The 23,642-nt window shown below is 45.9% G+C and overlaps 1 protein-coding gene across 1 annotated transcript in view; it reads left to right on the forward strand.

Moving 5' to 3' along the window:
* Window positions 1-8,528: 8,528 nt before the first annotated feature.
* Window positions 8,529-23,642, forward strand: part of LOC106806459 (endophilin-B1-like) — a 28,191-nt gene continuing 13,077 nt past the window's right edge. The window contains exons 1-3 of the mRNA XM_014808398.1: window positions 8,529-8,717; window positions 21,946-22,087; window positions 23,269-23,394. Of these exons, the coding sequence (XP_014663884.1) occupies window positions 8,655-8,717; window positions 21,946-22,087; window positions 23,269-23,394 (331 nt within the window). The 5' untranslated portion in view covers window positions 8,529-8,654. The remainder of the gene's footprint in view (window positions 8,718-21,945; window positions 22,088-23,268; window positions 23,395-23,642) is intronic.

Here is a 23,642-nt window from a genome sequence, read left to right on the forward strand (position 1 = left end):
TTTGATACGTCCGGCATCCGCTGGCTAAATCGTCAATGTGTGACAACGCCATTAGTTGCGATTTATCAACGCAGTTATTTAGTAAATTTGCGTACGATTTCGCGTACGCAAGCGAGGCCGTTTTAGGTGCGATTCATCAAGCTAAAATTTACGTAAACCTTTGCGTAACTCCACACGAGCTGACGAGGTGCCGTATACCACTCGAAATTTCCGCAGGTGTTTCCATGCAGCATACCGCAGCATGCATTATTTTATTGAGAACTCTAAAAAACCCGCTGCCGTGAACCCTACTCAACTAAAAATAAATAAATAATTACCATACTACACAGACAGGCAGCGCCTTTGACGCTTCTTTTGTCATAGCTTGGTATTGTTTTCGTTATAAGCGAGTTCGTAGTTAGCCGTGTACGTGCACACGCCGCACTTGTACGTGCACACGCACACGCACTACTCGACTAAAAAAACAGGGTGTGCTGCAGCACCCTTGGCTAGTAAACGGCACTAATGCGTAACGCGAACGCTATGGGTTAGGGTTAGCGACGTGGATATTCGTCCGAGGATCGTTGCGCATCACTACGAAAGGTTATACGCCATAGATTAATTTGGGTACTATGACGCGCGTATATAAGATAGCCGAGTCGGTTTAGAGTTAGTGTTACGGTTATGGTTTGGTTAGGTTGATTGTTTGTACTTGTGTGTATATTTTGCTCTGACGAATATCCACGTCCTTAGGTTTAGGGTCACAAGGCACCATAAAACAGCGTTACGCATTAGTGGTACGGGAAAAATAGACGCGACCGGGACCCGCAGTCTGAGCCCGCAATGAAAGGGTTTTAATGATTAGAATTAGCAAGAGCTGGGATTCGGGCTGAATCCTCCCCCTCCCCCGCACAACAACAGCTTTCAGGCCAGGCGAACCAGTTTCCTTTTCTCTTTTTTTTCCTTCTTTTTTTAAAATCATAGGGGGGCAACTGCCCCCCCCCCCGTAACGCCGCGCCTGTGTCTACTCATGATTATCTGCCAGGGGTGAACACTGGCGTAGCTAAGGGGGGGGCACAAGGGGGCCATGGCCCCCCCTGTTGATTGGCAAACAAAACAACAAAAAATGTTTCCCATGCCTCTCAGGCGTCTTCACAGGACTGGCCACAATTCCTGTTACTTCTGCATCTGCTGAACGAACATTCTCTAAAATGAGCATTGTCAAGTCTAAACTTCGTTCTACAATGACCCAGCCACGATTCTCTGCTCTCATTCTCCTTTTCGTTGAACAGGAGTTAGTGAATGACATTAATGTCAACGAAATCCTCNTACACCGCAGGGTAACAGCGCACGTACACCGCAGGTAGGCGCGGGTTACGCACGTACACACACGAGACGCGGTACAGCCACAGTACACGCAGATACAACGAACGACACACGGTACATGCGCACGACACGGCGGGATACACGCACGGTGCACGCGGTTAACACCGACACAGTAACGCCCCATGGCGACACTTGGCGCCCCATACGCCGGCGCGCCAAGTTGTAGCAATGGAATTTCGTAACGAAAATCACTGCGATGCAGCAAGCTGATTTCGTAACGAAAATCAGTTCATGAGACACATGGCGCGCCGGCGCGCGCAGAGTGTAGCATGAATTTCGTAACGAAATCAACTCGCAGATCAGCTGATTTCGTAACGAAATCATTTGCAGTAGCTGATTTCGTGAAACGAAATCACTCGCAAGTAGCTTGTTTCGTAACGAAATCAGCTCGCGAGTAGTTGATTTCGTAACGAAATCACTTTGTAGACTTGATGTTCGTTAGCGAAATCAGAGTCATGCGACACTTTGGCGGCGCCGGCGCGCCAGAGTGTAGCAATATTTCGTAAAAAGAAATCACTCCGGCAGATAGCTGATTTCGTAACGAAACTCAGCTCGCAGTAGGCTGATGTCGAACGAAATCACATACGCAGTAGTTAATTCGTGAACGAAATCAACTTTGGAGAACGTTGATTTCGTTAGCGAAAGTCAATGATTCTGGGTAACGAGGAAATCCAGATGAGACGGGAATACTAGAGAAGCGTTGCCGAAAGGAGATATGTTGATCCCAAGCGCTGAAGGCGCAGATCTTTCGCGCAGTTCCGCGGGCAGCAGGCGCACGCGCCCGGGGGGGGGCCGGAGCGTCGTAGCGATCAGTGATGCAGCGCTGAGCAGCCTATTGGATCCGTGCGCCGAAGGAATTGGGGCGGGGCCGCACGGGATCCATAGCTGCCAGCGAACAATCCGCAATTTTTAGTGGGGGACACAGAGGTAAGAACATTTGGGAGCGTGAACAGTGTTCACTTGTTGATAGACTAAAAAACCTGTAACCGGAGTAATCTGTTCGTAACGAGCTGTGTCACGCGAAATCACAGAAAAGACTGTCGGAGAATTAGTGAACATTCGCGGAAACCTTGCACCAGTAAGGAAAACGGCTGTCACAAATCACCGTGAAACACCTACCGGCCGTCTTCGCGGGCGGAGCCGGCAACGCTGCGAAACGTTTTTGCAAACGTTCCAATGGCGAGGCTGCGTACTGGGAGTGTGGAAAAGCTATGTGCGGCCGCCTGCCCGCCGCCGATATAACCCATAGACTGGGCACTGCTCGGGTCGCACCTCTCGGCTGTAGCTTAGCACTCCCAAGTGGCTAATCGAGGTAGGGAGCGAGTCCGTAAGTCTAATATTATAGACGCTTTGGACCTGCGGCAACCACTTCTTGAAAGAGAGTAGGCCTATAGCTAGAAACATTAACATTTCGTAGTAAATAATAGTTTCGTATTTAAGTTAGCATTATATTTTATTTGAAGACGGGCCGTAGCCTGTCTCCCTCACCTGTCCCAGCACGTACTGGTCCCCTCACCTGTCGCCCACACGGGTACCTGTCCCCTCACCTGTCCCACGCGTACCTGTCCCTCACCTGTGCCCAGGGTGTCACGTCGCGACTACCAGTAGTCCCCTCGACCTGTCGCACACGTAACCGGGTCCCCTCACGCTGCCCCCCGTACCTGTCCCACACGTACGCGTGTCCCCTGCCGTACCTGTCGCCCTCCACCTGTCCCAGCACGATACCTGTCCCTCACGACTGTCCTACAGCGTACCGTGTCTCCCTCACCTGCCCCGTCACCTGTCCACACGTACGCCTGTCCTTCCGTAACCTGTCCCCTCACCTGCCCATCACGTACCTGTCCCTCAACCGCCGTGTTCCTACACGTCGTGTGCCCCCTCGACCTGTCCACACGTTACCTGTCCCGGTCACCTGATTCCCAACAACGTAGGCCTGATCCCGCTCACGCTGTGCCCACACGTACGCTGGTCCCCTCACCCTGTCCGCACACGTCCTCCGCCCGTCACGCTGTCCCAGCACGTACCTGTCCCTCACCTGGTCCCCTCACCTGTCCTAGAGCGTACCTTGTCCCCTCAACCTGTCCTACACGGTACCTTGATCCCCTCACGCTGTCCCACACGTACCCTATCACCCCGCGGGGGGTACCAGTGTCCACACGTACCTGTCCCCCTCTCTGTACAGGGGGCACGTTAGGTCAGGCACCCGTTTTTTTATTCCTGATTGATAGCACCGTGTTATGGCTCCCACATATATTACATGTTCTGTTTCCATTTTCTATAGGTCAAATGATGTGGTTCTTAGCTTTGTTATAAGGAGTGTAAAAAAGAAATAGTAGAGTGAATACGTGACTACGTGATCTACGTGAGTAACGTGTGAGAAACGAAAACGGGGTGTGGGGGCCGACATGTTTACTCGTAGGTTGGCGGCATTTTATATGTAGTTAACGCTCCTCCGGCGCCAAAGTTGCGGGCGCGCGAAAATTGATTAAACCGCATCACAAGCGTGTATGTACACATGCTTTGTTAATGCACGCCCGGGCAACGCCAGCGCCCAATGAACATTCGCGTGCGCGCTGCGGAGAAGACAAGAAAACGCCAAGCAATCGACACTGTAGCAAAGCATTAAGGCAGGTCAGAATAGGAACAGACATCAAAGAGGATCATGGCTTGACACTTGCAGATAAAGAAAAGTTTATTAAGGGAAGAGGCAGAGGGAATTAAAGTTATGGAACAATTCGATACTTTAACCGGATTTCAACGTGACTTAGCCACAACATCATGGAGGTATTCTACCCTAGCAAGAAAGCGTTTCTTGCTAAGTCGTAGTAAGTCTAGTAGGTAGTGACCCTAGGGTCGGTCCAGCCAGTGAGTAATTTCACGTCACGGATGTGCAATTATTTATATTAAATGTGGGATTCATTTCTCGCTCCCTTACGAGGACGGCGGATTGCGCCGGGTTGTGCAGTAAGTGTAATTATTCACTGCTCTTGCGCTAACTCCAACACCGACATGTCAAACGACAGGCAGAAGAGATCCAGAACCATAAGCTGAAGCGGTAACTTGGTTCAGTCTAAGTAAACTTTTATTATGAACAAAATAATAATATTAGTAGGTCTTTTACCTATCGCACTTAGACATAAGCAGGTACTCAGTGATAAACAACCGTATAAGAGGTAGGTGCTCACCCAGGTATCTTAATACTGGTGACCTATCATGTATGCTGTCGAATTTCGTGCATCACAGATGTCGCATTATGAACGGATAAATATAAACTGCTCCGAATCTCGGCGCATTATAGCTCGTGACGTCCGAATATAGTAACCTACGGACAAGCAGCTAGCTCAGCGAAATCGTCGGCGGCAAAAATCTCTTCTCCGAATATGCTAAGACCTACGGGAAACAGAGCTGCTGGGCCGAATCTCCGGCGCACAATCCTGTCTGGCCGAAGTACACGTAAACTATCGGGAACAGAGCTGGCGTCCGGAATACTCGCGCACAATCCTCTGTCTCCGAATAGCCACGTAACTCTAAACGGGAACAGAGCTGCTCCGAATCTCGGCGCACAATCTCTGTCTCCCAATACACGGAATTATACGGAGAGCTGTATGGGCTATGGGGTACGGTGCGTACTACTATACCGAGGGGTAACTAACGTTATATATCCACTAATCCGAAGGCTATATATAGACTACGACTCGCTCCCGCCTCGATTAGGATTTGCATGGTATCATCAGTGTGTGCTGTACGTGCGGGCTTGATCTTGCTGCGAGCGGCGGGGTGCAAAATGACAACCGATCAATCACCGGCGTCCTAAGATGGCTACGATAATGAAAACGCGCGGATTGTCACGATGCCAGGTTAAGACTCGTAGGACTTATATTCGGGCAAAGTCTGGCTTTCGCTACAGGACTAGAAGTTAATAGTTAACTGGCAAGCGTGTCAAATTCTCGCACCCGCGCGCCAGTCTAACGAAAAATTGTCCCCTGCGAAATTGCCTCGAAGAGAGCCTCGCCTGGCGCGATCTATGGGCCGCGATATGTATGAGAATAACTCAGGGCGTTAAATTAAATAAAGTTAGAAATCGCTGTTTTATAGAAAGAACGTACCGGGGCGGTCGGAGGAGAAAGAAAAAACACCAATTACATGACGGCATTGGATCATTCTCCGCCTACGTGGCAGTAGCGCGTGTGGCTTCCTGCAATGCGCCAGAACTGGCTGAATATGGAGCCGATTATACGTGCTTTATCCTACACCAGAAGGGATTCTGGGTAAATATAGTTACCACCAGATTGGGGCAGCGATTGTCGGTAATGGCACCACAGGTGGCTGCTGGTCGCGCTTCGCGGCATACACGGGCGCCTGCAGTGCGTCAAGTCATCAACACTTGGCGCCCGCCGCAGCGCCAAGTGTAGCATGATTTCGTAACGAAATCAACTTCCGCGAGTAGCTGATCATTCGTAACGAAATCACTACGCAGTAAGTTGATGTTCGGTAGACGAGAATCACTTTGTAGAACTTGAATTTCGTTAGCGAATAATGATTCGTAACGAGAATCAGTCAGTGCGACACTTTGGCGCCGGTGGGGAGGGCCAGTAATGGCCGCGCTTGACGCGCCAGCGGCAGACTGTATAAGCGCGGGCTCAACTAGAGCTGCAATAGGGTCCTATGTCCCCAGAGGGTACGGGCGGCGAAACGTACGCCTGGGTACGGTCCTGTTATACCGGAACAATCACGAGGAAATTATCTGATATGGTAGAGTTAGGGGGGGGGAGTAGGCGTGAGGCGACGTCCGCTAAAGACTCGTTATGAGTGGCGAGTACGGTCCGGCATATTAGATAGTACCAGGGCAGGGTATAACCGGACCGTACTCAGGTAGCGTTCCGGCAATGTACCGCTGGTGACCCTCCTCACGTTACTAGACTTATGTTTGTGAGTATAGCGCTTGAATGTCTAACAATGACATACTGAATCAGGCACAATGTATGAAATATACAAATTGAGTTTAAACCGGTCAAAGTACAATGCGTACATTCCGTAAAGAAACTATAACAGAATCTTCTTCCTGAATTCAACCGAATTATTTTAACGAAAATCATAGCTCCTCTAGCTGCCGTCTATAATGTTTCTACCTTGTCATGCAGACATTTCTTAACAGTCATACTTAAAACCGGTAAAATAAGAAACGAATTTGTCCTAAACTTGCTGTTGGTAGAGAGATCTAAACTTCAATTGCAGTATATTGAATTAATTGAATTATTGAATATAAAGTAGAATCAAAAGTAGAAAATTTAATGATCTATGCTTTTGCCCTGACCATAATCCTTACCCCTCGGCCGGAGCCGGGCGGACTGCCGACTTTCCCGCTGACCAAAGTGACCATCACCTGAAGCAAACGCCACTTGATATAGGAGTACACGAGTATAGAGTGCTTATACGTGACCTGATGATCGCAATATACCATCATTGTAACATCAACAGTGCGGGGCAGGACACGCATAAATTTTCGATAGTTATACACACAAATACGCACACCGCGCACCCCCACAGAGAGAGTGGAAGCGAACGAAGAGAAGAACAATTGCGGAGAGAGGGGCCCGGGAGGGAGAAAGAAAAAAAGAGGTGGGAAAGAGGTAGGTATAAGGGAGGAAGGGAGAAGGAGGGAGAGGAAGAGAGAGAGAGAGAGAGAACAGCGAGCGAGAGAGAGAGAGAGAGAGAGAGAGAGAGAGAGAGAGAGAGAGAGAGAGATGGGTATGATATCATAGATAAATATATTATGTCACAGACGATAACCGGTGGTTTCCCGAACACGGCACACTCATTCTCGCAGATAAGGTCTATGCATGTCTCCCTGGGTACTGACGGAACGTACTCGGGGTACGGTCCGGTATCCCGGAACGTACCCTGGTAACTATCTGATATGGTTAGGGTTAGGGAGTAAGCGTAGGCGACTCCTTAGACTCGTTAGTGGAGTAGGCGAGGTACGGTCCGGCATATTAGATAGTACCAGGGTACGTTCCGGCATATTAGATAGTACCAGGGTACGGTCCGGCATATTAGATAGTACCAGGGTACGTTCCGGCAGTAGGCCTACCCAGGGAGACACACCCTACGGGCCTCATTCTCAGGCACGTGCCCCGTCTCTCTTCCGCCTCTCTCTATAATCAGGGCCGTAGGATGAGCAAATTTCTAGCGGGACAAAATTTCATGACAGTCTCATGATGTCATGATGTCAAATGATGTCCTCATGATGTCAAATTTTATGACTGTGTAATGATGAGCGACGGTCACAGCTCTTCATCGACGTTCATTGTGTGGTAGCAGGGGCGGATTCAGACCGTATTTGCCGTATTAGGAAAATCCAAAATACGGTCTAGATTTCAAAGTGCCCTTCGAAATTTTGCGCTAAAAAATACAAAAAACAATTTGATGGAATTTGGCTATATTCTGTATTTGTTTTTTTTCTACTGATTATTTGACAGGACTTGAAGGAAATCAAAATTTTACATGGTAACAAAACTAGCTTTGATATCTGAAAAAGAAGGGAAGTGCTTGAATCATTCCGCATTAATTGCTGTTATACAAAGCGCAAGCAAAATAAGGCAGAAATAAAATTCCATATGGTTTTTAGCTATTGCTGCTTGACTAAATGTGTGCTCAAATGGTGCTCATGTTTGTGCCCAGGGACCCTTGAAATTTTGAAATTTCCCGTGGGAGGCCCCCCAGACCCCTGCCATGTGCTTCCGCGCCTAACGGCGCTCCCTGTGGGGTGATGTGCCCTTTTTGGGGGATGTGCCTTGAAAATCTGGAAAAATACTGTCTGGCTTCAGCCCTGGGTCCGCCCCTGGGTAGGGGTGGGTCTGAGACAAGGCTTTCAGAGATATAAGTGACCAAAAAATCACGTTAGGGTTATTTACGATTATTAGGCTAGCTAAGCTTATTTGTTGTTTGGCTCCAAAATAGGGGGGTAGATGACCCCCTGCCACACAAGAGGCTACGGCCCTGATAATTCTCTCTCTTTATCGAGTTTCGCTGCGATCCCTAGAACTTTATTAAACCGTGTCAATTAGCAAGCGTCAGCAGCAGTTTAACAGCTATCCACCAAAACGTCTCATTTCGCGTTTTCCTTAGGCGAGAGATGGCGCCACCATACACTGATTATACTGTTCCGTGGCCATGATAGCATCACTCAGCATTTAGTAACAACATCTACTTATCGAGCAACGCCTAGTCGGCGCTATATCACGGAGATATTACATTGACTTTTTAAAGTACATTACTATTTACTGACAATGGCATTTAGCTTCAAGAAACTAACAGCTGACGCTTCAACGGCTTTTACACGTGCCAAGCAGGTAATTAATACATTGTCATTGAGCAAGCCTATGTAACATTGTGACTGTGAGTGTGAGTCTGACTGTCACGATTGTGTGGTACGTTTGTAATTTATCGGATCTGCTTATAGTAACTTTGTAGTTATATTTATATTATTATAATTTTATATATATATAATATAATATATAATATAGTATTAGTAATACTTTATTATATTGTAAGGATAACACCATCTACTAGCACTACTAATACTGTAACTATGATCCAGAGCTTTGGCACAGCTTTGAGCACTGTTGACAGTGTTGTATCTTGTATCTTAGGTCTCTCTCTTGTCTTTCACAAGGCACTCTAATGCAGGTGCGGGGATTATCTAAAGAAACAATTAGCTCAACTTAGCTGTTGATCCTGAGCGCTGCGAGCGGATGAGACGCGCAGTTCTGCGGGATATGCGCACGCGACCGCGGGCAGGGCTCGACTTTAACGGTGGCCCGGGTGCCAATGGCCACCTGAAACTGTCGGGTTGGTGGCCCGCCTGGCCACCAATAAAAATAAGGCCGTGGCTACGCGACCGGTTCCGGACGAGGAGCCGCTAGGAGCACGACACGTACACGCATGATTGCGCAAGGGGACGCTCTGCTGATTGCCGAGTGTGTGTGTACGTGTGTGTGTGCGTATGCACGTGTGTGTGTGTGTGTGTGCATGTGCCCGTGCGCGTGCGCGCGCGTGTGTGTGAATCGCAACAAGCGATTCTGAGAATGTGAATCGCAACAAGAAACACGTGCAATCCATTCGCTACCCATCAGCTGTGTGTTCGTTGCGCAATTCATTTCTCTACGAGTTCAAGACAAGTGCGTACATACCAGAGTGTATGTATAGAGAGGGGTGTAGGGATGATACACTGTAGCGACAGGAAGGGTGTAGCCCGGGGAGGGGTGTAGGCATGATACACTGTAGAGACAGGGAGGGATGTAGGGATGATACACTGTAGAGAGCAGGTGAGGGTGTTAGGGGGAGGGGTGTAGGATGATTCACTGCTAGAAACAGAGAGGTGTTGCGGCGGAGGGGTGTTCGAGGGATGATACACTGTAGAGAGAGGGAGCAGGTTGGCGGCCGGTGTAGGATGATACACTGTAGAGACATGAAAGGTGTAGGCGAGGGTGTGCGAGGGAGGATTCACTGTAGAACATGAGAGGGTGGTAGGGGGAGGGCGAGGGATGATACACTGTAGAGACAGGAGGTGTAGGATGATATCACTGTAAGGAAGGAAGGTGAGGGCGAGGGGTGTAGGGATGATTTCACTGTAGAAACAGAAGGTGTAGGGAGTGGGGTGTAAGGATGAACACTGTAGAAACAGGAGGGTGTAGGGAAAGGGGTGTAGGCATGATAATACACTGTAGAGACAGGAGGTGTAGGGGGAGGGGTGTAGGGATGATTACACTGTAGAGTGTAGAGACAAGGGAGTGGGTAGGATGATACACGTAGAGACAGGGAGGGTGTAGGGGAGGGGTGTAAGGGATGATCACTGTAGAGAAGCAGGGAGGGTGTAGGGGAGGGGTGTAGGGATCGATACACTTAGAGATACAGAGGGTTAGGGGGAGGCTGGTGTAGGGGATTATACACTGTAGAGACAGAGAAGGGTGTAGGGGAGGGTGTAGGGATATACACTGGTAGAGACAGAGAGGGTGTAGGGGAAGATGTAGGGATATACACTGTAGAGACAAAGAAGGGTGTAGGGGGAAGTGGTTAGGGATTGATACACTCTAGAGACAGAGAGGTGTAGGGGGAGGGGTGTAGGGGAGGGGTGTAGGGATGATACCTGTAGAGACAGGGAGTGGTTAGGGATGAACACTGTAGAGACAGAAGGGGTAGACACTGAGGCAGGGGTGTAGGGATGGATAGCACTGGTAGAGACAGGGAGGTGTAGGGGGGGGGTAGGGATGATACACATTGTAGAGGACATGAGGTGTAAGGGAGAGGGGTGTAGGGATGATAACGACTGTAAGAGACAGAGAGGTGTAGGGGTGTAGGGATGTGCAAAAGAGACCAGCAGCTGAGCCAGACTCTGATGGGTCTGACCCAATGTCAGAAATTCATTCCGATTCATCAGAAGGTTCAGATGACAGTCAAACTGACATTGAATGATTGAAGGACAGTTTTGATTGACATCTTAATGACATGAGTTCTGCTACTTAATAAAGATACTGGCAGAGGATTTGAAAGCTTTTTAATATTTGAAAACTTATTTAACTCAGTCAGAGTTTTGTTCTTTCTTTGTTGTTGTCGTAATCTAGTTATGTTATTGCGATTATTTGCCAAAACACATAGGGGAGTAGGGGAGAGGGGTGTAGGGATGATACACTCTAGAGACAGAGATGGTGTAGGGGGTAGGGGTGTAGGGATGTGCAAAAGAGACCAGCAGATAGGATACAAATAAATTATTTAATAAATGTAGCAACCGGTCCACCTGAAAATCCATTTGGCCACCTGAATCTCATACTCAAGTGGCCCGGCCGGCCACCTGAAAAAAAAAGTTAAGGGCAAGCCCTGGCGGGGATGTTCAAGTATGAAGTGCTGTCTGCAGTGGAGACGTGCGCCAAATTCGAGGCCCGGCGCACGTCTCCACAGCGGTCAGCAGATGGTCTGTAGTTTTAGAAGATAACAATGAAGACTTGTTACCTCTGCAACGGAGTTGCAGGGAGGTAATGTGACCCCTCTCCTGTGATGTTCGTGTGTGTGTGTAGCCAGCAGCGAGGCAGCTGTTATACGCTGTAGCGTTGGCGCGATCGATTCAGCACCAGCTGGCCTTAGAACGGGGTTTTGATATTTAAAAAAAAATAATGCAAATTAGGTAGGGTTTGGCAATTATATAGCATATTATATAGACATAAACACTGTGGTGTCACACTCGTCTGGTTTGTTTTACAAGATTTCATTGACAATATCTTTAATGCAAAATTGGTATTTCCGCTCCACCCTGCTGATAAAACGTCTATATTAGAGTAAAGATTTACAAAACATGTCGGAACGCAGCATAACCTATTTATTTCAAACGCCATCGCTACAAAGCGGGTATAGCGCCATCTACGGTCACAAATTGTGATTTATTTTGGTTTATAAATTATTATTGCGATATACAGATGGCAATCGTTTCTATAATGTATGTCGATGGTTGCTCAATTAAAACTGACTTCTTCTTACTCACTCATTTGTGTCCTTTTTTGTGGTGAGCTACAGTGTCATTGACACTTTCATTTGATACAAAACCAAACATATAAACAAACTCATGTTTTCCCTTGTTTGATACAATACATGCGTCGTCTGCAGGCATTCCAAGTTACTCACACGCGCGACGAGTTTACTGACGCTGAAACTGTGCGCGCATCCGCGTTAACTTCCGTTATAAACAACCATGCTACTAACATTGCAGCATACCCCATCAGTACGTGTAATTTCGATAAGATTTTCAGTAAATTTGACTCTTATACTTGGTATGTTTCATTGGGAATATTAAATATGATACTAGATGTCGATAGTGACCAAAAATCGATCTACTTTCGCTTTATTTCTTTGCAATTTGAGTGGTGAAAGTCTGGTATTTTTGCCGAAAATCGACTCGAGATTCCTGTTTACTGCGACCCTCTCTCGCTTTGTGGCCAGTATGTTGCTTCCGGTCGCCGCTGTGTAGCGGCATGGTAGCGCTGACTCATTACGTCAGTACTACAGAGATTACTACATCCAGCGTGAGGTGGGCACAGGTGGGGGTCATCACTATGGCGATCAATAACAGACGTCATTCATTCCATTTATCAATCATTGACGGAAATACGCGAGGTTTCCCGAAGTTATCTCAAAGCGAGAGACAGATGCAGTCAGCAGGTATCTCGAGTCGGTTTTCGGCGAAAATACCAGATTTTCACCGCTCATTAGCTCAGCATAGGGGCATCGTAGGGACATGCGGTTTGTTTTATATTAACAAGGTAGGACAGAGCTCTGATCAATAATACTGCAAAGAATCGTCAAAATAAAACGGGGAAAGTTTATTAATTCAACTAATACTGCAACATGGTTTCAGCATTTCACCGTTGTACGCTCCCTTTCTTTATACGCTCTTGATACTATGAGTATGATTATGAATGGTAATTTGTCAGTTGTAAATCGAAAACAGCTTCACTGCTTCAGTCATAGGGTTATTGCTTTCTAGACTCTTACCGTTACACGTAGAGTCATGACCAGAGTTAGTACGATAAATATTCTAAATTGTAGACTAAAGCTCTAGGCAGAAGTCTGTGTTGAGTCAAAACCCACGCCACAGTCCCAGAGGCAGAAGCTATAGCTTTTCACCTGCTTTCAACCAAGCTGCCATCACTTTAGCCGTTTTAATTATATAAATTATAATTAAATAAACATGTATTGGTTTACTACAAAATTCTTAATGTTTTGTACTCCCAATCGCCCAATATTATATAAATTTCATATAAATGCCATTCAAATCTTTCTCTGCAACACGATTTCACCACGCGCATGTCATTGTGCACAAACTCAAGGAAAGATAGATCTTCTGTCTTTTCAAGTTGAGACTCCATCTATGTTACATTACAACGTTTTCTGTCGCTGCGTTTTTGCACAATGACGTGTGTACGGTGTGGTGTGTTGCAGAGAACCATTTGAACAGCATTTATGTGGAATTATTAGGCGATAGAGAGTACAGAAACATTAGCACTTTAGTAGTAGACCTTGACCAGGACCTCATGTTTCACTTATTCCCACCCAAGGTTTGCATCACATTCCACGTTAGAAGTCCAACCCAGTACAGGCAACCCTTTATCCTTGATCACTTTTCTATAGTATATCCGTGACCAAGTCACGTTGTCTAGAACTTTAGTACACTATTTCACCTAACAAGCTACATTACTAACCACATAATTGACATTCAGCACGTGTACTAGGAGTTGATGCTGATAATATTTTTGTTGTACCCATAATACATTTATGCTATCCTGTGTGTATCGGCCGCAACTGTCAATTTTTCTGGTGTTTCCTTGAGAAAGTCACGTAGACTAGTATACTTCAGCATGCTATTTCACCTAACAAGCTATATACTTAATCACACAACTGATATCCGGTGAGTGTAAACAGAGCTGCGATGGTATCGATGCGTTTTTCGGAGCACTAGATCTGTGTTGTCATCACATCATGAGCTTGGTGACAATTGTCAGGCAATAAGATTGGTGACAATTGTGACCCGCTCCAGCAAAACCAGGATTAAGTAGGAAATTCTACAAATTGAGTTATCTGATGTGCATATCTGAATAGATCATTTAATTACCTTTAAAATGATATATAATATTTGGCTATATCTAAAGAATTGACCGATCTACAGCAATTTGAAGATCGGAAACCGACTTATTCCGGAATATGCAGCTTTTGAGATAAAGCGTTCCGGGCAAGGGGCTCAGTCGGGGATGAGCGGTCAGGGGCCCTTCAAAATATATATTTATTTTTTTTAAAATTAAAAATGACCATAATAATCTAGAGATATCTGAACCTATATATCCGGATTAAATGTGCACTTAGGAACTTATTTTGGTAAAAATATCATTTTTTCCCAGGTAGGCCATTTTCAGCATTGACTACTCAAAACAATGACTTGCGACTTAGTCCGTATTATGCTGGAGCGGGTCACAATTGTCAGGGGAATCTTGTGAAACAAAAATGCAATAACAGAGAGACCTAGATAAATTACAGCTCGTATATTTCCCGGCATAGGGCATTTGGAATCCAGCTGTCCATTTGTGGGCGAGAGCTTCACAGATCAATAATGCAGGTTCTAGAGCGTAGATCTGAAGGGTAGTGGAATTGTAAGACGTACTGATCAATAAACCGTAAGTGCTGTCTAGATCGCATTGGTAGCTACTGTTCCTTATTCAAGTGTATGACGTTGGTATTTCGATTACAGCTATGGTAAACATTTGAGTCTGTGATTCTCCTGGGCGTGTTTCTCACAAACCTTTTAAATAGCAGGATGGTCAGACTTGTCTATGTACACACACTGTACATGCAATGTCCACTTGTCCGCGTTATAGTTTGAAACTCTTTGAGTTAGTGATCTTTCCTTTCTTACACGTTCTTCACATGTACAGTTAGACGTGCATATATATTGATTACATGCAATACGGCATGGCAGAATGTGTATTTGAAAATATTTATATATACATGTATGCAGTATACACCACAGCTGTAACGTCAGCGGTTAGCTCACTGGATCCATGTCATATCTATAATTTCAATATTGTTTTAGCAACAGATGTTTTGCCTACGTTTAGAGACAGAAATTTTGTAAATCTCTGCACTGTGTTTGTGGAGGATAATTAATATACTTAATTAATATACCAGTCTTCACAAAAAAACTTTTTGATCCACGGAATATTTTTGGAATATTGAGTAAAGAAGTGAGAAGTGTACACCTTCTAGACGCCATTCGTTTTCGGTGTTAACATTTCATGATTTTAAATTAAAAGCCTAAATTAGTTAATGGCCAGTTTCATTATATTTTAAATGCATTTTTAAAGCAGGAGCCCGTCGGGCAATTGAGCTTGCAATGTTTACATGGCATGAGGCCTGCCGAGATTTCTACACGTCTCGGGGGTCAGACGCCTGATGCCTGACGCCCCGTGACGGGAATTCGAAGACTGATATATATATGTATGTATATATACCTGCGTGCAGGGTGTGTGTAGGTTCAATATATTGTAACTCTTCTGCACATTGTTTTACACTGAATTGGATGATAGTGTTACGATACGGGTCCGCGCTGTAGGTAAAGCACTCACCTGCGCCATTACTGTGCCAACGCGTCCGCACCCAAAGCATTGTCACACAAACAAATCAAATACGTAAACAGATATATATATAACTACCACAAACAAATCTATTGCCAATTACGGTAATTTCGTGATACATTAACAGAAATCATATACGATAGGTGGCCTTCACCTTCACAAATGAATTATAACCTTGCCAGCATACATACTCAGGGTTCTCCAAGAGCACTTATAGCCCTGGCGGCCCGCCAGGCTACGTTGAGCCCCGCCATCCTAAAATGCACCCGCCACTCTAAATATCATAGCCACCATGCTAAAATTAGCTAAAAAATGCTAAAACTAGGACTGTAAAGGCAGCCCCGCCAGCGAAATTTTTTTTCCCACGAGAGTTCCGGACCCCAGCCAATCAGCGCACTCCATTCACTCGACTACCTCGAAGCAACAATGCAAAATTTATACAACCTAACCCTAACCCTAAACCTAACCCTAACCCTAACCCTAACACTAACTATAATACAACCAGGTCCGTCTTATATACGCACCATATATTACAAAACACTATCTGTGGTGGGTCCGGAACTCTCGTGGGAAAAAAAATTTCGCGCCCCGCCATGCTATAATGAAAAAGCTTGGAGAAACCTGATACTATCAGCTTCCGCCGCTTTGCCTCGCTTCCTGTCGGCCATCTGCCTGTCTCCTTTCCTCTTCCTCCCTATGCCTACGCCATTACCTCGCAACGCTGGCTGTGTCCGCGTTGACACCCCGTGCAGCCCTTTTCCTCCCCACAAAATAGAAGAAAACTTTACCCCGGGTCAAGTTTTCTTTTATATTCGGATAGGGTCGAAACGCAGGTCTTTCCACCACATCCACCGTAATCATCGGGCAGAGACTACCTGCTTATCCACGACTCAAACAACCGGTTCTTACAAGCTTCAATCGAGTTAAGGACATTGCTTGTTACCCATAAATATTGCTTTCGACTTCATAATTAACCCCTAGACAAGGCATCGGCTATCACATTCTCCTTACCAGCAATATGTACAATGTTGAGACAGTATGGTTGCAGTAGCAAACTCCAGCGGAACAGTCGCTGACTCTTAATCTTAAATCTCTTCAGAAACACCAGCGGATTATGGTCAGTGTACACCGTCACACCACCTATACTACCGGATGCATAAACTTTGTAATGCTGCAGAGCTAACACCAGGCTTAGCGTCTCCTTCTCAATTGTCGAATAAGCCTTCTGCGGGTTGGTTAACTTCTTAGAAAAATAACTAACGGGTTTCTCTACTTCCATATCATCGGCTTGGAGCAGGACGGCTCCCACCCCGATATCACTCGCGTCGATAGCCAACTTGAATGTCTTATCAAAATCTGGAGCAGCTAACACTGGAGTGTTCACCAAAAGGGCTTTCAGCTTATCGAAGGCAATCTGGCAAAAGCTTGACCACATGTACTTTACACCTTACTTTAGTAAACTAGTCAGTGGGGCTGCGACTGAGCTATAGTTTGCACAGAACTTCCTAAAAAACCCGGATATGCCGAGAAATTGTAGCAATTCCCTCTTTCTCTTCGGGACTGGATAATCAATAATCGCTCGTATGTTTGCCTGTCGCGGCATCACTTGGCCCTGACCGACTACATGCCCAAGGTATGTAACGTTTGCTTTGGAGAATTCGCTTTTTTTAGATTCACGACAAGATTTGCCTCTGTGAGTCGGTCAAACAGCTCTTTTAAGTGCCCCAGATGGCCTTGCCAGGTGTCACTATACACTAGTATATCATCAATGTAAGCCACAGTATTGGATAACCCAGTAATAACCCGGTTGACTAGCCTTTGGAATGTGGCCCCCGAGTTTTTTTTATCCCAAACGGGGTTACCTTACTCTGATACAAACCATCAGGAGTTACGAAGGCTGAGATTTCTTTCGCCCTGTCCGTCAAGGGAACCTGCCAGTACCCTTTAAGCAAATCTAATTTGCTTACATATGCCGCCTTCCCGATTCTATCGATGCAATCTTCAATCCTAGGGATTGGATACGCATCCGTACGACTTACGGCATTTACCTTACGGTAATCAATGCAAAACCTTGACGAGCCATCTGGCTTAGAAATGAGTACAATGGGAGAACTCCAACTACTCTGACTAGGCTCGATAATACCGTGCTCCAGCATATACTGTACTTCCTTCCAGACCCTAGCCAACTTATCCGGATTAAGCCTATAAGGGTGTTGCTTGATGGGCTCTGCCTTCCCTGCCTGTACCGCCCATGACGTGTTTCCTGGGTTATCAGTGAACAAATGCCTATACTCTCTAATAAGCCTGACCACACTGTGCCGTTTATACTCCGACAAGTACCTCATCTCTGACCCTAAACTGGCTAGAATGTCTGAGTTAGACAGCCTAACACCTGACGGCTCTTTGGCAGACATCTGTTGGTCCACCCTTTCAGACTAGCTATCACCACTGCCCTGCTCCTCTACCCGGCCCACCGGGGCGACTAGCCCTATGGGCCGGCTATCTTTTCGGTTGTAGTACCTCTTTATCATATTGACGTGGCACAGCCTTCGGGATTTCCGTCGATTAGGCGTGCCAATCACGTAATTGGCTTCACCCCGCTTTTCCTCCACCCGATAAGGACCACTGAATTTGGCCGATAGTGGCTCACCTTGCACCGGTATTAGGATTACCTTAAAAAGTTAATCAGTTAATCAACGTTGGTCGAAACCCACGAACCTTCGCTTTTCAATCATAAATACGCCTTCATCGATTGCTGAGACTTTTTTAGATGTGCCCTGGCCACCTCACACGCCTTGGACAGCCGCTCCTTAATGTTACATACATACTCTATGAGGGTAGAGCGTGTACTTCATCCAAAAACTGCTCCTTTAGCAATTTAAGGGGCCCACTAACTTCGTGACCGTACACCAACTTGAAGGGACTAAACCCAGTGGACTTGTTCGGTGTGTCCCTAGTGGCAAACAAGAGGAAAGGGATACCCTTATCCCAGTCTTCGGCGCACTCCAGACAATATGCCCTGAGCATCGTCTTCAACGTCTGGTGATACCGTCCCAGAGCCCCCTGAGACTGGGGGTGGTAAGCTGAAGACTTTATCTGTCTGATTCCCAACCGATGCATTACCTCTTGAAACAGCCCTGACATGAAGTTCGAGCCTTGGTCTGACTGCACTTCTTTAGGTAAGCCATACCGAGAGAAAAACTTAATCAAAGCTTCCACCACCACATCAGATGTAATCTTCTTTAGTGGAATGGCTTCCGGGAACCTAGACGACACATCCATGAGCCAACAAATACCTATGCCCCGACTTGGTCCTGGGTAAGGGACCAACACAATCAATTAACACTCGACTGAAGGGTTCTTCAAAAGCCGGAATGGGTACCAGTGGGGCTGGCTTGATTGACGGTTGAGGCTTACCTATCATCTGACATGAGTGGCATGTCTTACAATACTCCACTACATCCCTGTGTAACTTAGGCCAATAAAAATGTGCCATAACCTGAGCCTGGGTCTTCCTTATCCCCAAGTGCCCCGCCATGGGTATCTCATGGGCCAACCGCAATATTTCCAACCGATAACAGGTAGGCACCGCTACCTGGTGTACAACAGACCACTTGTTGTGAGCGGGACTGTTGGGAGGCCTCCATTTTCTCATCAACACCCCGGCCTTCATATAATAGCACTCGGGAACCTCCTTAGCCTCAGACAGGGACAGAGCCGTCTGTCTTATGTCCCTTAGAACAGGATCTGCTTGCTGCTCCTCTATTAGAGAGGCACGAGTGAACTCTACTTTTTTAGGGCACCCCTCTCCACCCTTGCTGTCACCGCCTAACTGTGGGAAAATCGTTTCCACTAACCATACCTCAGACTCCTCCGCTTCATTCCGTTCCTCCGTTTTTCCCTCCTCTTGCTTCACCTCACACCTCTGTGATCTAGTCACTACACAAGCTGGGAATATGCCTGGAAATTCTTCCCGCAACCTCTCCGTTTCCGGTTGTTCCACCGGCTCATCAGAAGCAATAGGAGAGGTACTGACCCTATCGCCCGCTAAGTCATTACCCAAGAGAAAACTCACCCCCTCTATCGGGAGGGAGGGGACAACTCCCACGGTCACCTTACCCGAGACTAAGCCCGATTTCAGATTCACCCTACACAAGGGTACAGGGGTATAACTATCTTGTATTCCCTGTACTAACACACCAGTATTCATCTTGCCTGGAGTTCCCGGCACCTTCTCAAGCAACATCAGTGACTGGGTCGCCCCTGTATCTCGTAGGATAACTACGGACTTAGTTTCCCTATCACCTGACACGGACGAAACTTCACCCCTTGAAACAAAATTCCTATAGCTGTCCAACATAGGGCTCCCGCCATCCGCCCCCTCTCTTGCCTTAACAGACACCACAGAACTAGGCTTTACCTCCTTCGTGCCACCAGGGGAATCAACCATTGTGTTGACCAGGGCAACAGGTCTCCCATAGCTCTGTTGCTTCTCGTCCCTCTGCAACTTCCAGCACTCGGACTTGAGGTGCCCTTTATCGTTACAATAATAACACGTCACCCCTCTACTAAACCCAAACCTCTTCTGGACCCCATCTGGCTGTCTAACTGAAGCCCGTTGCCCGGGTTGGCCACTATTATCCCTACCACAGAACCTCGTTTTCTCCTCTGCCTTTAGGCTGGTCTCGGATCGCTGATCTGTCCACCTACTACTATAACCCTGAGCCCCCGCAAGGCCCCTCTTGTGTGTCAGCTTGTAGTCGTCAGCGATAACAGCGGCTCTTCCCAACTCGCCAACTTTGTGTTCCTCTAAATGAGTCCTAATATCAAGAGGGATGCTGTCTTTAAACTCATCCATCAGGATAACTTCTCTCAGGCTATCATACTCCCTAGCGATCTGCAGAGAACGATACCACCTATCGAAACACATTTCTTTCTTTCTAGCAAACTCGATGAAGAATTGCCCACACGTTCTGTTCAAATTCCTAAACTGCTGCCTATAAGCCTCCAGAACCAACTTATAAGCCGTCAACACGGTTCCCCCTTAACTGTATCATAATCCTCTGACTGTTGATCTGACAGCAGCGAGAACACCTGCGCTTTCCCTACAAATCCGGTTTGTAACAGCATAGTTTAGTACACGCGGGGGCCACTGAAGGCGATTTGCTACCCTTCTCCAACGACAGGAAATATATCTCCACTTCCTCTTCCCTAAACTTCGGGACAAACCGTATGTGTTTAGCCAAGTCGAACCCGGGACCTCTACCCGACAGGTTCAAGACCGATTCAGACAGGCCCTGCAGCTGAAGTTGCAACTCCAACTTTTTTATTTCGTTCTCCCCTTTCAACTTCTCTCTCTCTAGCTCTATCCTGGCTAGTGTTACAGCTTATAAACGGTATAATTTTATTAGTTTATTTATTATTTTAACTAATATATATATTAGTGTAAGCGTGCAACAGTCGCGCCGCGAAAGCAATGGTGCCGGCAGCGTATGGTTGGACGTAGGATTTGGACGAATTTACAGGAAACTGTTGGCAATAATAGGTGAAAGAGAGTATAGAAACATTAAGAATTTGGTAGTAAATAGATTTCGTATTTAGTTAGCATTATATTTTATTGAAACGCTTCAAGTGCCTGTGATGCATTCAGTAGACCAGAGGGAATTTTTCTAACTGCACCATAATTACATAGTCTAGGTAAATGCAGTTGTTTCGTCTGCGGTATTTCACACGTGAATTTTGTGGATGTGCAAGCTTGAATTCATCGTGTATTGTGCATCTTTAATTCAAGCATTGTCTTCTATAAGCATTGTGCATCTTGAATTCAATTCCCATTGCCAACAATACAGCAAGCTGGTGGATTTGAATATTCTCTTCACGCTTCCCTGTCAAGTAGCAATGCTGGTTTGCAGTATCACCTGAGCTGATAGCCAGTTGATTACTGTACAGAATAATCTTAACTAAATTACGTAGTCTCAATTATTTACGTCTTTTATGCATCTCTGATTCTCATGCGCAGATTGTTGTAGAATTAATGTGGTATGTAGATACACATGGTGTAAGTGAAATAGATATATGGAACACTAATATTAATTTAATAGATTACTAAAACGTAATAAGAGTTGGTTTTAGATTTTTGAAATGCACGCTGATACGTGACTATACAGACGTACGTGTGCTATTCACTCAATATTCATCAGTTCTCTCTGGTGTCAAGCGACATTGCTTGTGAAACCCTGCAAAGTATCTGCTGTTGTATAGCTGAACGCTGGTAGTGACATGTATAATGATCGTAGTGAAAGCATACTCTGACATGGTAGCGCCGTGGCGCATGGACTGTTAGCGATGGATGGATTGTTTTTAAAACTCCATCAGTACATGAACGAAACTGCTTGTCTTATTGCTGTAGTTCACAGAGGAACAACTGGGTAAGGCAGAGAAGACGGAGCATGATGCAGCATTTGAGAATCTGGGGCTGCGATCTGATAAGACGAAGCTATGGACGGAGAGAATTCTGAAGCAGACAGAGACAATGCTGGAGCCAAACCCAGGTACGAGTTAAACCTGTATATAAGGGTCACATACAGTTAAACCTGTATATAAGGGTCACATACAGTTAAACCTGTATATAAGGGTCACATACAGTTAAACCTGTATATAAGGGTCACATACAGTTAAACCTGTATATAAGGGTCACATACAGTTAAACCTGTATATAAGGGTCACATACAGTTAAACCTGTATATAAGGGTCACATAGCAGTTAAAGTATGCAAGGGTCACTCAAGGGAAATGGGATGTGTTCTTTATAGACAGGCACGTCTATTCCACAGAGGTAGTTCACTGTATATATTTGCCACTTGAGGGATATATATGTCAAATGTTTTGTTTATGGACTAGTGTTCATTCTATAAAAATGAGTTCACTGTATAGCACTTAGGAGAAATGCCAAAAGTACCCATGCCTAAATAGGCAGGTGTCCATCCATTCTATAGCACTGTTTAAGTTATCCATTAGTGCTGATCATATGATTATATACAGGTATACTGGGCGGCATTGGTGTGGTTTGCTGGAGGGTGGTATTAGGAGCCTATCATACGTGCACAACTGTACAAAAATTTGTGAATGTTTAATTAGCTCAGACTACTTAGTAACCATCATTATGTTCCGTTGTTATTCTTCATTGTTCGATGACAGGCCTTGGTTTGCCACTCTACGTGTTGCCATCGCAAATTTACTCTACATGAAATGTGCATCTGAGCTATTTAGATTTGTTGGAATGCACCTTTATTGTTGCTGAAACCATACAAAGCTGTTCAGAACATTCAGACCAGCTGGTGGCTATTATTTTCCCATCAAGGGCATACTAGAATCCGTGCTCACTGCAAGTGTGAATGAATCGATTTTCTTGTCGCGATAACGGATTAACTATCGTGTGTTTCGGCCGTCTGTCACTGTGGTAATGGATTAAATATTGTGTATTTCAGCAGTCTGTGTCCTCGCTGTAAAGGATTTTAACTATGGCGTGTATCAGTGGCCCACGTTGCTGTGGTAACGAAAATAAACGAAATACCTATATCATGTGTTTCAGCGGTCTGGCTTCCTGTGGTGACGAATTACCTAAATTGCGTATTTCAGCGGTCCTATATATCACTATGGTAACAGATATAACCTATTGCATGTTATAACGGCTCATGTCGCCATGGTAACGGATTACCTATTGTGCGTTTCAGCGGCCCGCGTTGAGGAGTTTGTGAGCACCACATTGGACATGAAGCGAGATCGGGTGACCAATCACGAGCTGCTGGGTCTATACATGATCGAAGCTGGCAACGATTTCGGACCGGGGACGGCTTACGGTAACGAAGCAGTGCAGTCTCTCTGTCTCTCTCTCTCTTCTCTCTCTCTCTATATATCTATATCAGGAGTGTATAATAGGGAGGAGTGTGACAACAATAAACAAGGGAAATTCGTCATTTACTAGCCTTATAATACCTACGATTTACTACGCGTAACTCATCCAACTTGAGCTCAAATCGGACACAGTACATTCGCTCATCATCGTACGAAATCTTTACGCAATCCGAAGATACAACCTAAAACATAC

This window comes from Priapulus caudatus, unplaced genomic scaffold (genome assembly GCF_000485595.1).
Source record: "Priapulus caudatus unplaced genomic scaffold, Priapulus_caudatus-5.0.1 Scaffold161, whole genome shotgun sequence".
Lineage (NCBI taxonomy): Eukaryota > Metazoa > Priapulida > Priapulimorpha > Priapulimorphida > Priapulidae > Priapulus > Priapulus caudatus.